At 40.1% G+C, this 14706-nt stretch overlaps 1 protein-coding gene across 6 annotated transcripts in view; it reads right to left on the reverse strand.

Annotated features, from left to right (window-relative positions):
* The window catches only part of LOC116862657 (tubulin polyglutamylase TTLL5-like), a 145218-nt gene that overhangs the window by 39492 nt on the left and 91020 nt on the right, over positions 1–14706 (reverse strand). For all 6 annotated transcript variants that reach the window (XM_032850011.1, XM_032850009.1, XM_032850007.1 and 3 more), the window contains 3 exons: positions 8058–8215; positions 6747–7053; positions 2367–2487 (listed from right to left, as the gene is read on the reverse strand). In XM_032850011.1, the coding sequence (XP_032705902.1) occupies positions 2367–2487; positions 6747–7053; positions 8058–8215 (586 nt within the window). The remainder of the gene's footprint in view (positions 1–2366; positions 2488–6746; positions 7054–8057; positions 8216–14706) is intronic.

Raw genomic sequence — 14706 nt, forward strand, 5'->3', positions numbered from 1 at the left:
AGTAGGTTGATCAGAGAGAGCTACTTAGGGGAAGTAGCTTTCAAGGATAGACAGTGGAAATTAAAACCATGGGAGCAGATGAAATCATCAAAGGTGAGAAGGCAGAGAAAGAAACAGAAATATTCATACTTAGAGATAGGAAAGAGGAGGAAGAATCAGAAAAACAAAAACAAAAAACCCATGGCAGAAACACCAGAAATTTACCAAACCAAACCAAACAAAATAACAAAACAAAAACAAAAACAAAGCCTTAGGAGAAAAGAGTGTCATGGAAGCCAAGGGACTTAACAGCCCCATGTCAAAAGCTTCCAAGAGACCAGAGCTGAGAAGACCCAGGACCAAGACAAGGCTGTGGATCTGGCCATTGTGAGATAACTTCAAGAGAACACTTGAAGGAAGGAAAAGGAATAGGAAGAAGAGGCCAAGGAGAGCACAGGTAATCAAGAACAGAAACCGCTCGTTTAGAAAGTGTAGTGATAAAGAAAAAGAACGAACCAATACTGTATATACGTGAGAGGTGGTGGCTTCTTTTTCCCTTCCCCACGGGAAAGGGGGTTGGGAGGGGCACAGAGGAAAGTCATTAAGGGGTCCAAAGAGTACATCTCCCTTGACATGGGGCCAAGGATTTTGAAATCTCAACAGATACCAATCAGATCATTCACAGCACAACAAATGCTTCCAAGAGAGATTTTGTGAGACCAAGGGCCTTAAAGAGAATTGTTCCTTCCCTCCTCACGCCCCCACAACATGTTAAAATTGCCTTAAGATGATAGGTTTGAGGACCTTCTATGGACGTGCCCCCTGTGAGTTCTGTGATAAAGAATGTCTAACCCTAACCTGGGGCAGAGAAGACAATCCTAACCCTTACCTTCCCTGTCAAGACCGCCCCCCGCTGCAGTTATCAGGGAAGGGAGGGCTTAGGGTGGCTCTCCAGCTAGATTTTCAAACAGGAATGCACAGAACTGGTATTAAGTTTTGCAGTGATGATCCTAAGTATTCTCGTAACCCCCCGCTGCCCCCAAATCCTATGTGGGTTCCAAGCCAGCGCTTGCAGGAGTTATTCTATTCTGAGCTTTTTTTTTTTTTTTAATTCCTGAATGTGATTTTGGTTCATTGTTCTTTGGTGCCAATTTACTCCAGCATGAAGGAACAGCCTCATAACCACAGGTTGGATTTCACGGTTCTACTCTGCTGTCTTTACTATCGGGTGGTTTAAGCTATTACACTAAAACATTATTTTTTCACCGTGGAGCAGACAAACTGACTCTCAAAAAGGCAGTTTCAATTTTCCACTTGGAAAGAGCAGAGCTAACATTTTCCACTGATGGTTGAAGGATTATTCACAACACACAAGGTTTTATCTCTGGGTTGTACGGACTACTTTAAATTCACAGGTTGTTTTCTGCGATTTCCATGGTGTTTTTACAATAAGCCTGGCACATAGTATGCTTCTTGTATGTGGAGAACTGAAAATTATGGGAGGGTGACCACTGAGTTGGACAAAGGATGCAGCTTTCTCAAGCTTTAAAGGTCTCTCTCTTGTGGGGAACTGATCCCTGTGGTCAAAGGCTATGGAAGGGCTGTGGATTCTTCTACAAGTGTTGACCTTACGAAGAACATGAAGTTCCCGGTCCTTCTAATTCAAAAAGAAACACCTTGCTAGAATACTAAATCCTAGGCATGTTCAAATGACTGATAGGCAGCAAACATTACTACACGGTTTGTTTCCACAACTTTATAAAACTTCAACTACTAGAGAATTAATGTTAAAATGGAGGACGGTACATTCTCAGGGAGCCTACGACAAAGTGTTGACTTTCACGGGGCTAACCGGACCCCCTCAGGACAGAAAACAAATGCCTTGTGATGCATGGAAACAAGGGAAGAGCAAACACTGTACAATCGTAACCTGTGAGTGCGAGTTTCAGTCTCACCCCACACAAGCTGTGGGACAAGAGGCAAATTACATCCCTGCTCTCGGTCTTTGTTACCTCAGCTACAAAATGGGATGACGGTGCCCACGTCAAAGAGTTAATGCAATGGGAAAATTGCAGAGTTAAAGGGTTCTAAATTACTGTTCTTTCTGAGGGCTTTGGACAGGGCCTGACATCTAATGAGCAACCAATTTCCATTTTTAGCATAAAATAAACCGATGCCCTCAACATGGTGTGATAAGCATGGCCCCAGATCAAAGATTTACATCACGTTAAAGTAAGGGAAATCTGTAATCTACAGTGTGGAACAACTCTTTCACCACAAGACTATATTGCTCTTTACCCTAATTGGGGTCGGGGGGAGGAAGAGGAAGAAGAAAAAGAAGAAAAGAAAGAGGGCAAGTAAAAAGGTTCCAGCAAGAAGAGTCTCACCATCTGTTCATCCTCTTTGGCGGCCCAACTGGCACTGAACGTTTGACCTCCACTGTCTTTCATCAGGCGAATTTGAACATGCTGGAGATAGGCAGAGAATGCTATCCGGGCCTGCACTTTGCTATAGAAATCCAAAACAACATAGTGTTTGTTATGAGACAGAATGGTAAGCCTACCAAATGCGTACTTGCTTCACTCGAAGTGGACTGTGACAATCATCCCGTTAGGATGGCAGAGACAAATGAAGCCCATTATGCAATCATATGACTATAAAGATTCCTTCTACAGAGTATATGAGATTTTTTTTTCTATTAAAGAATCCTATTTAGTTTCTCTATTACTAATGTGGGAGGGAAAAAATCAAACAAGAATAGGAAATCAGGTTTCCTACTCTTTTACCTTATCTCTGAACTTTTTAACAACTTCCTTGGGGGAAATGGGACAGGAAAAGTACTAAACCTTCACAAGAACATGGAGGCCCTTATATACTTATCATTTGGGACAAAAGTATGCTTTTGATATGGCAACTAATATTTCTGGTGTGCAAAGGCCTCCAATGCAGGAAATAGATAAATCCTACAAAGGAACTTTTGAGACCAAATTTTTAAGGTCATGCTTTTCTCAACTACAAGACAGGAATGGCTGGAGCCCAGAACAAATGAGTGAGGTCCAACAGAGTTTGGCATAGATGAACTGACAGGCTAGGACAGGCCCAGATGTTCAGTGGGAAAAAGAAATCTTTACATATAGTAATGAGCACCTCAGCGACATCGCTGAAAAACCCAGCACATTTCTGCTTGGTGGTCTAGGTTGGAAATAAGGAAATCTGTTCAAGCTATGGCTTAGAAGGCAGAAATACCAGAGACGCACTGATGATTTTCACTTCAGCTGCTAATTGTAGCAGATCTGTTTTCCTTCAGGACAGATTTTGGTTACTTCAGCTGATCGGCCTTCTGACACTACAGCCAAAATTACATCAGCGAAGATTAGGGCCCAACACAAACTCTGTTTACAGCCCTCACACATGCAATCACTGAATGCTTTCTACTCACTGCTCCTCCACAGTTAGGATGAAGGACTTCTCCAGAGGGAAGTGGACAGCGTAAGAAGATCTAGGTCTAACTTCTATGTTTGTGGTGGAGGGACTGAAAGGGAGGGGAATCAGGTTGAGAAGTAGATTTGCTCTTGAGAGTTTAATACAGAAGATCTTCAGAGCATAAAATATAAGGCAGGCTACATCTTTTTTACTAATGGGGAGAGTTTATGGGAGTACAATATGATTTTGAAGAAACAAATTTAAATTTTCGAATGTTTCTCAACAAGGGCAACACTTACACTCTTGTTCACCTGGAGACCACATCCCACTTTCCCCTCAACCATTCCCATAAGACTTCTCTCCACAAGAGATTCTTTTCATGACAAAACAAGTGAAAAAGATTCTTAATTTTGGTTCACAAATTCACTTGCTATCGAATGAGGTAGAAATGGCATGTTTCAGACACCTCCAAAGTGCAGAATATCTGATTTAACTATTCCTCTAACGCTAAAACATAAAGGTCTTTTGGATAGGGAATTATCCCTTGGAGGTTGAGATTTCAACCATTATTTTGTTGCAAATCATTGCCACAGATCAAATGAACAAGTACTGTGTTTTTCATTTCTATAAACCTTCTTGAAACAACCTGGGTTTGTTCATTCTGGGACTGGCCTTAAGGTACTGTACACATTGGTCAGCTAGTCATATGCAACAAACCCAAAAAGATGAAAGAATGAAAACTAGAATGATTATACCAAAGAAACCCCTATTTTTTTTTAAATTAAGCTTATATGGATCCTTAGTATAAAAACTACACAACTAAAGGCTAGGGCTGAGAGTCTCGAATCCTTGCCATGACCTCCCTGAGACCTCTCAGTAGCCATGGAGATGCCCCACGGGATGATGGGTAGCTCGAGGCAACAGAGTCTGAAAACCACTGATTTGCATTAACACACCAGGCAACTGCAACAGTTTACTCACTGAAAGTCAGATCCCTGAGATTTATGAAGAAATAATTTATTTCTACAACAGCTAAGTAGAATGTTATTGCTGGAAAGGGCCTTAGAATATAGTCCAGTGGTTTTCAAATGTTCTATTTCAATTCAGTGGAATCTTTTTTCCCCTCCAGAAAGCACAGTTTGAAAAACATTTGTTTAACCCCATACCTTGGCCTAAAGGAAAAGGAAACTGAGGCGTGGAGAAGCTCTCTAAGCAGCCCATGATCACACAGTCTGTCGGTGAGCCCTAAAAAGTGAGCATCCAGGTCTTCGGACAGTTTGGTGTGGTCTCCACTGAACAAAACTATGCTATTCTCCATGGACACTGTTCCAAACCTTAACTTCATCTCCCCACTTCCCCGAAACCCAATGTTACCCACCAGCCTTGCAATATAAGAACTGACCTCTAACTTATAAAGGCCAAAATGCATAAATACTTAACCTTCCTTCCTGCTTAACTTCTAACTACTGCATTCATCCCAGTGCTTTCTTTCCGACTTACAGTAAGAGACACCCCTCCAGTGGCCTCTTTCTACCTTCCTTTAGGGCCCTTCTTAGCAATATATACATTTCTGCATCTCTAATCCTTGTTTTCTTTTTTTTTAAAAACAACTTTATTTATTTATTTATTATTTATTTATTTATTTATTGAGAGAGCATGAGCCGGGGGAAGGTGGAGGGGGAGAGAGAACCTCAAGTAGAGTGTGCTCTGAGTGGGGAGCCCGATGGAGGGCTTGATCTCACGACCTTGAGATCATGACCTGAGCCAAAATCAAAAGTCAGATGCTTAATTGACTGAGCCACCCAGGTGCCCCTAATGCTCTTTCCCTCAAACCCTTCTTCCCCTAGTCTATAAATACACTCCAGAATCCCCATCTTTAAAAAAAAAAAAAAAAAAATCCTTTTCTCTTCGCTTGCTCTCGCTGATGCATTCTCAACTCCCTTTCACTGCCAAATCCTCTGAAAAAGTTGGCTTGCACCTGCTTTCTTATTTCTACAACTCACAATTTCTCACAACTCACAAGTTGGCCCTGGGTCAGAAATGCAGGAGTCTCTTCTCACTCTGCGTGCTCTCTCGGGCTGTCTGAGGCACACTACAGCTTGGAACTCTCATTCTGGAGCTTCTACCATACTCCCTCCTCCTAGGCCTGGTGCCTACCTCTCTTAACTGCTGGTTCCTATCTTCTTACTATTCAACACTGGTCTTCCCCAGGCCTCAACGCTCCTCCTTTTCTCCTGTCTGGGCTTGCTGGACTAAAGTGAATCGGACAAGCTCACCCACTCTAACATTCCCAACTGCCAAGTTCTGTTCAACTCTGACCTTCAAAGCTGTATCTTCACCTATCCACTGAACAACTTCATCCCAGAGCCCTTCCGCCTCACTGTGTCCCAAATGAAACATACTTCTGTCCTGAAACCAACTCCTATGCTCCTTATATTGACTGACTGCAAATTTCACTCGGTCCATCCCATTCTCTCCATTCCAGTAGCCATGGCTCTGGCCAAGGCCTCATCTTCTGGCTCTGGACTACTGTGACAGCTGCTAACTCACCTTCCTACTTTTCATTCTCCTCTTATCAATCACTGACCCATAATGCACCCAGAATTTACCTTCTAAATCAAGATCTGACCATATCATTCACCGGCTTAAAAATTACCCATCTAGAAAATATAGTCCCAGCTTCTCTTAGAGAACTTTATAATTAAATGGCATCCATTTTTTTGGTCTTATCTCTCACTGCACCCTTCTCTCCACATAACTATATAGCCTAGCACAATTCCTGCACAAAGCAGGTGCTCAATAAACCACTGTTGAGGGGCTGAATGACTTGACCAAACCATCGCATCTCTCTGCCTTTCTTTCCCCTACGGGTACTCCAACACACAGCTGCCACCTCCCAGCCCTCCTGGCATCCCTGCTCATCAGCTGTAGCTTGGTTCAAATATTGCACCTCCCTAACGTCCCTCTTGCCTTCCCAGGAAGGACTAGTCATTCCTTTCTCTGTGTCCTAAGAGCACTTTGTCCATATTGGGGCCCCTGCCCATTGAGTATCCCTACATTAAACCATGAGCCACTTGAACTCTGCACTTACAGTGACTGACACTCAAACCAACAAACATTCGTTGGGCCCGTGAGACATGGGTTTTGGATCATAGCTCTATACCTTGGACAGGCAACTTCTCTAAGGCTCAGTTTCCTTAACAGTAACAATAACAATAAAATCACGGTCATTACCTCCCAGGGATGCTGTAAGAAAAGGAAAACAGCTGCAAAGCCACCAGCATGGTACCTGGAACACAATGCAGGTTATCGGTTTTATTATCCCAATTACCAAAGGTACATACCTAAGATTGCCATTATCTTGTAGAATCTGCATCAGGTTAAATTTAGGCTCTGGCTCCTGAGTCTCCATTTTGCAGCACTGTTCACCTTTATTATTCCATTCAGAAACTTTCATGGCATTTTCTTTGGGCGGATTTTCTACCATAACAGTCAATGAGGGGGTGTATTTGGCTTGATTTTCTCCAAGAGACCCTGCGGATTCCTCCTGGGAAGCCTCCTGCTCTTCATCTTCATTGTCTAACGCGACTTCTTCCTCCTCGTCACTCTCTGTCTCAGTTTTAACATTCATTTCGGCCGGCTGAGTGATCACTAAATGCGGAGAATCACTAATGTTGCTGAAAAAAGGATTAAATTTTCCTCTCTCCCAATACCTTCCTTCCATCTTTTTAGTAAAAACCCATCTCTAAGACCACAAAAGAGACACAAAATGAACAGCATACACGTCCCTCTCCAGCCTTTCGCACTCTAAAAACCCAACTGCATTAGAGCTCATGTTTCTCAGGAGAATAGCAATGGCTCTCTCACAACTTCAGGCAAATATCTACGTAATCTTGACAGTGTGTTAGAGGTTTCTAGAAGGGCACCTTTTATGGAGGTACACAGAGCAGGGGAATATCTTTCTATCCTACGTTTATTTGTTATCTTTCTCTTTCACCGACTTGGCAGGTCTGTGAGGACAAGGTACCTATCTTTTTTATCATTGATGAAGCCCTAGTGACTAACGTGCCGGATACACAAGGTACCTATCTTTTTTATTATTGATGAAGCCCTAGTGACTAACGTGCCGGATACAGGTGCTCAACAAAGGAGGGCGGGGGGAGAGGAGAGAAAGGGTCAGTGATAAATAGACCTAAAAATGAGATTATCTGGGAAAGAAATTCCTCCTTGTCTGTTCATGGTTAAAATATTTATACCATTCAGCAATGTCAAGGGGTGAACTAGATTTAATACCTCATCATAAAAAAGCTGAATAATGATGATCAGGATTCCATTAAACTTAAGGTAAAGCATTTCTTTATATTTTTATAGCTCAAGTATTTCTAGAGTACCAGCTAGTTATACGATGCTGAAGTAAGAGCAAAAGCCAAAAACATGTGTGTTTTAGTTATTCTTCAGTACAAATATCACAGAATGGAAGGTTTAAAAACTTACAATCCTCCTGAAATTAAGTTTTGGAGAAAAAGACTATACAAAAACCTTAAGCGGATGTGATCAGGAAGGTTCTTATTCGTTGAGTATTACTTAAGAAGGCGATTAATTCAGAATGGCAAGACCCGGTCAGTGGAGTTTGGCGTAAGCTCACCAGCAGGTACCTGGGTATTTTGGCCTCATTGCCCTCAATCTGCCACTCCGTCGTCGACGTTTTCGCACCTCCAAAGACAGGAGCTTCCGTTCATAGAGGGCAGCGTGCAGTTTGGCCTTTGAATTCATACTCTCTACCTTCAGTTCCAGGGTTCCGTCAGCAGCTAGTCTATGGGAAAAAACCAGATGGTAGCTACAGTCTTCAGAGAGTTTTCTCCTTTATTCCAAGGCTACTCTTGACAGAATTCTGTAATGACGACAGGATGGATATGGTACCTCTAGTGAATTGTACAAGGTTTGGCAGATAAATGGGAAAATTGGAATCTACGTGAAAACTCCACTAATGGCCTGTATGAATTTGTCAAACAAAAATATACCTGAAGACAGTGTTTAAGTGTTTTTAAATATTCGGTCATACTGGCTATTTATGTCAGGACCCATACGAGTGCTACCCAAAACCTTACACGGAGGACTGGGCAACACTGGTAACACTTTAATTCTTAAGCTGGGTGGTGGCTAGAGGTGTTTGTTTTATTGTTATTCATTATAATTTACTCAGACTTACACAAATATTCTTTGAATGTATATAGTACTTAATAAATACAGATTTAGCAGAGGTTGAGACAAGGGGAGGGACAGCTGATACCTGTGAATATGGTAGAACAGAGCTAAGACTTACGGGGGAAGTGTCCTAGGAAAGTTACCAAGGCCCAGAGACACACCAAGTCTCTAGCATTCCAACAAGAGGAACTCCTCTCTTAGGGTCTACTTAGTTAAGAGGGATGGGGTGGGGGAGGTGATAGGGCATCTCCAGATATTGAGTACAGGTCAGGAGTTAAGAGTCAGAGGCACAAACAAGGAAAGGTAGCAGATGTTGGACAAAGCCAAGTTCAATCACGCTGTGAATGGGAGGTGGGCTGGGAAGGGGAGGGCAGCAGCTACATTAGGCATTAAAGTTAAGATAAATCGTAAGTTAGGGAAGTAACTGGTATCAGGCCCAGTTCAAACAAGGACCGGGAAAAGTACCATGCAGGCAGAGGTAACAAGGTCAGCGGAGAGAGGGGGTCTTGGTCACTGGGTCAGGAAAGAAGTATCCGTCTCAGTGTCTGAAAGCAGGCAGCTGACTGTGTATACTCAGAACTCAAGATCTAACTGGTTGGCTATGAATTCCCTCAGAGAACTGAACTCCCTAGAATTCGAAGTGTATTCCCTTTGAGGTCAAGGAATCATCATCTTTTCTCTGGGAGTTTTCAATCTCTGATAATGATGGAAAGGCTGTGTCTTTTCATCTATGTAGGAGTTTTAGGGATTTCTGAGTGGATAAACTGGACAGTGAGTCTTTTAGAAACTTTCTCTCTAGAGCAGGAAACTGGGCCAGGAATAGGGATGGTCCTGACACATTGGGGCAGAAACCAGAAGCAAATTAATAAAAATACCCCAAACCTAGCTTACCATCATCCCAAAAAATGAACACTGCACTCCCCCCCACCACACCCACATGGTTGTGAAAATATTTAGCCAATTAAATAATAAAGAAAATGAAACAAATCTAACATTTTAAAGTAACAATTGTGAGCTTCGAAGAAACCATGAGCAGAGCAATAAATTCAAATAGTACAAGGGCTGGAGGTAGGGAATGATGGAGAAAGTGTGATAAACATTTCTGATAAACACAATTAAGGTTCTATGAGGGTAAGGACCATGCTTGTCTTGTCAACCACTGGGTTACAGATGCCCATGAGACAACCCAGCACACAGATGACATCTCATTAATATTTTTGAATAAACAATTGAATTCTGTATAAATGGATTCTGTATAAATAAGCTGCATCTTTTAGCTACATCTACCTCATTTTATTTTTCCAACTTTTTATTATGAAAATATTTACACAAACAAAAGTTTTAAGAATAGGACAGCAGACATCCATGTACCAACAGCCTTGTTTCTGCCATGAATATATTGCTATATTTCTTTCAGCACATATATCCAACCGTCCCTTCTTCTATTCAACCATCAATCCATCTAATTTTTTAAAGCATTTCAAAGTTATACACAGAAGTCAGTGCAATTTACTCCTAAATGCTTTAACACGCACATCATTAAGTCACTAGAGTTCAGTATTTGTTTTACAGGGCTTTTGGTGGTTTAGTGTTTTTGTTTTTTGCTTTTGTTTTGTTTTTTTGGTGAGCTAAACACTACATACAGTGAAATTCCCAATTAAATGCCCATTGATGAGTTTTGACAAATGCCTAGAACTATATAACCTGAACTCTGATGGTACTACCCCCTCAGAAAGTTCTCAGGCCTCTTCCTAGTCAATCCCTCCCCGTCCCACTCTTAAAGGAGACCACTGTCTTAAATTTTTTCATCACATTTTCATTGGGTTTGCCTGTTCTAGAACTTCATACAAATGGAATTATTCAGTGAGGACTCTTGTGTGTAGGTCTCCTTTCATTCTGCATATTTTTGAGGTTCATCTGTGTTGTGCGTATCCATATTTATGCCTTTTTATTGTGGAGGATTAGTCCACTGTGAATAATCCACAGTTTACCCACCTTCTGGTTGTTGGACCCCCTAGGTTGTTTCCAGTTTGGGAATATTATGAATAAAGGTGCTAGGAAGAATTCTGTACCAAGTCATTCTGTGGTTATTTTTTTCATTCCTTCTGGGTAAAGATCTCAGCATGGCGCTTTCTAGGCTAACAAACTGGCAGGCTCCTTCTCAAGTGCTTGTACAAGGTTATGCTGTCAACGACAACTTATCAGACTCCCATCAGCTCCCCGCCCTCACCATCTGATGCTGTCGTTCACTTGGGCTCTGCACCCCACCCCCAGCTTTCCTGAGCTGTAACTGACAAAATTGTAAGGCATTTAAAGTGTGCAACATGATGACAGATTTTAGCCACTCTGCTGGATGTTTAGTGGTATTTCACGATTTTAATTTGCAACTCTCTGGTATCTAATGTTAAGCACGTGTTCACGACTGTATTGGCTACTCACACACCTTCTTTTGGTAGTGTCTGTTCAAATATTTCATCCATTTGTAAAAGGGTTGATTAATTGTCTTCTAATTCTTCAGCAGGAGGAGCTCATTATGTTTCCTAGATTCCGGTCCTTTGTTTGATGAGTATCTGCTCTCAGTCTAGGGCTTGCCTAGTCACTTTCTTCACAGTATGTGATGATAAGCAAAAGTTTTTTATTTTGAGGAAATCTAGCTTATCATTTTTTCCTTTTTGGGTATTGCTTTCTGTGTCATGTCTAAAAACTTTGGCCAAGCCCAAAATCACAAAGATATTTTTCTCAAGAAGTTTTATAGTAACAGCTTTTATGTTTATGACCATGAATCATCTCTGATTTTTCTGGGAGGTAGGGGTTGAGGTTCAATTTTAAGAGCACAATATCCAGTTCCAGCTCTATTTGTTAAAAAGAGTTTCCTTTTGGGGCGCCTTGGTGGCTCAGTCAGCTAATCCTCCAACTCTTGATTCTGGCTCAGGTCACGATCTCAGGGTCGTGAGATTGAGCCCCGTGTTGGGCTCCATGCTGAGGGGTCGAGCCTGGTTAATATTTTCTCTCTCTCCCTCTGCTCCTCCCCTGCCCCCACTCTCTCTCTCTCTCTCTAAAAATAAATAAATAAACAATAACAACAACAAAAAACACCCAAAAAGCAAAAAAAAACAAAGAAAACAATGACATTTCTCCTATTATGATAGCCTGAATAAAATCATCTCTTAAAAAAAAGTTTCCAATGGTGAGTGCTGTGAATTGTGTGAGACTGATGAATCACGGACCTGTACCCCTGAAACAATGCATTATATGTTAATATAAGAAAGTTTCCTTTTCCCATTGGACTTTGGGCCCTTTGATGAACTCAAACGACTATATAAATATAGGACTATTTCTGGACTCTTGATTCTGTTCCACTGATTGACTTGCCACAGTTTTGCTTACTATAGCATTATAGTATTTCTTTCAGTCAGTTACCCTAAGTCTTTTTCAAGATTACTTTGGATATTCAAGATTACTTTTGGATATTACTTTGGATATCCTTGTATTTCCACATTAAAAAAAAATTCTTTAAGTCATTTTCTGCTGGTGATAAAAAAAATATAGTCAATTTCTACAAAAAAAAAATCTACTGCAATAGATTAGAATAGAATAGAATAGACTGGGATTGCACCAGATCTTTAGATCAATTTGGAGAGAATGAACCTTTTTTTTGGCAATATTGAGTCTTCTAATCCATGCACATCACTTATCTCCCCACTTATTGAGGGCTTCTTTCATTTCTTTCAGTAATATTTAGTAAGCTTTTACTGTATAAGTATTGAACATAGTTTATAAAATTTATCCCTAAGAATTTCATATTTTCAAATGTATCATAAACAAAATTTTAAATTTTTATTTACTGCTATTATGTTAAAATGCCATCGATTTTAGTATATTGGCCATGTATCTTCGCTAAGTGCACTTAGCTGTTCTTGTAGTTATTCTGTGGAGGCTTTAGGATTTCTTATTAACCAGATCATGTCATCTAAGACTAAAGACATTTGATTTCTTCCTTTCCAATCTGTATGCCTTTTCTACTCCACTCTCCATCCCTTGCTTTATTGTACAGGCTTGGGACAACTTCCAGTATAAAGTGCTTACAAATACCAGAAGTGGACATCTTGCGATACTACTAATATAGAAGGAAGCCTTCAATATTTTGCCATTAAGTATGATATTAGCAATAGATTTTTCACACAAGGACTTTAAGAAATTCCCTTCTACTCCTGACTTGCTAAGAGTTTTTCTCATAAATGTGAATTATATTGGATGCTTTTTTTGCATCTAATAAAATGATCAACTAACTCTTCTCCTTCATACATGGTGAATAATACTAATTTTCAAATGCTAAACTAACTTTGTACTAGTAGGAAAAACCTCACTTGGTCATGTGTATTACCCCATTTTATACTGGTGGATTCAATTTGCTAAAAATCTTTGAAGAATCTTTGTATCTATGTCATGTCTATGTCACGCCTGTAATTTTCTTCTTTTTAAAAATGTCTTAACAAAGACAAGGTTTTGATGTCATAGTTAATGCAGACATCATAAATGAATTGCGAAGTGTACCTTTCTGTATTTTTGAAAGAGTTCATGTAAGATTGCTGCTGTTCTTCCTCAAATGCTTGAAAGAAATTACCAGTGAAACTACTGGGCCTGGGATTTTCTTTGTCGCAAGGTTTTTTTATTATGAAATCAATATTCTGAATAGATATTGGGCTATTCAAAATTTCTATTTCATCTTGTGTCAGTTTTGCTAAGTGTTCCCTCCCAAGGAATTCAGCCATTTCATCTGGGTCATCAAAGTTGTAGAATAAGGTTGTTAATAATATTCCCTTAACATCCTTTTTATGTCTGTAGGGTCTGTAAATTATTTTCCTCTTTCCTATCTGATACTGGTAATTAGTGTTCTCTCTTTTCATTGGATCAATCTATGTAAGAGTTCGTCAATTCTGCTATCTTATCAGTGAGCAATTTTAGATTTTACTGGTATTATTTATTGTCTGTCTTTTATTTAATTGATTCCAACCCTTTATTATTTCCTTTCTTCTACTTACGCTGGGCTACCCTTCTTCATCTGGTTTCATAAAATGAAACATTAGATCAGTTATGTAGGCCTCGGTTTTCTAATATAAGCATTTAAAAAGCTATAAAGTTCTCCCAAAACACTCCTTTAGTGCATCCTACACATTTTAATGTTATATTTTTATTATTAATCAATTTAAAATACTTTCCAATTTCCCTCATTTCTTCCTTGATCCATGGATTATTTTGAAATGTGTGAATTTCCAAATATTTGGAGATTTTTCTGTTGTTACTGCTTTTCTAATTCCACTATGGTCAAAGACCATGCAGTTTATGATTTTATTTTTTAAATGTATTAAGATGTATTTCATGCAACAGTACATGGTCTGCCATACGTCAGCCATATGCCAGCTTTCCTCTGCTTCTATCTCTATGCCACCAAAAAACTCCTGAAGGTAATATAAAATGAGTGTCAAAAACAAAGAAAGGCCAGAACCCACTGACTTTTAAATAGTCTTATTAAGATCTTTTTCTTTGGGGCACCTGGGTGGCTCAGTGGGTTAAAGCCTCTGCCTTCGGCTCAGGTCATGATCCCAGTGTCCTGGGATCGAGCCCCACATCAGGCTCTCTGCTCTGCGGGGAGCCTGCTTCCTCCTCTCTCTCTCTCTGCCTGCCTCTCTGCCTATTTGTGATCTCTGTCTGTCAAATAAATAAATAAAATCTTTAAAAAAAAAAAAAAAGATCTTTTTCTTTTGTTTCGTTTTTATCTAATTGCCAAATTCATAGCAATATACTCCAGGAAGCATTTTCTTTGACAAAAACTGGAGGAAACTTATAAATTTACTGTGGCTTTCATTTGGAAGTTACAAACTTGACTTTCCCCAGTTTTCCCTTCTTTAAACAAAACATGTTATCCTTCTTTAAACAAAAATTAGATTTATGCTTCAAGGGGTTTCGATGAGAACCCAGGTTTATTTTCATTAATCCTTAAATGTAAAAATAAATGCTAGATACAGGATGTCTCTTTCTCCTTGTTGCCATTTTGATTTCTAAAGAGGCACAGCACAAAGGGGATGTATGTAAGGTCTC

This window comes from Lontra canadensis, unplaced genomic scaffold (genome assembly GCF_010015895.1).
Source record: "Lontra canadensis isolate GAN:19392208 unplaced genomic scaffold, GSC_riverotter_1.0 scaffold291, whole genome shotgun sequence".
NCBI classification, from domain to species: domain Eukaryota; kingdom Metazoa; phylum Chordata; class Mammalia; order Carnivora; family Mustelidae; genus Lontra; species Lontra canadensis.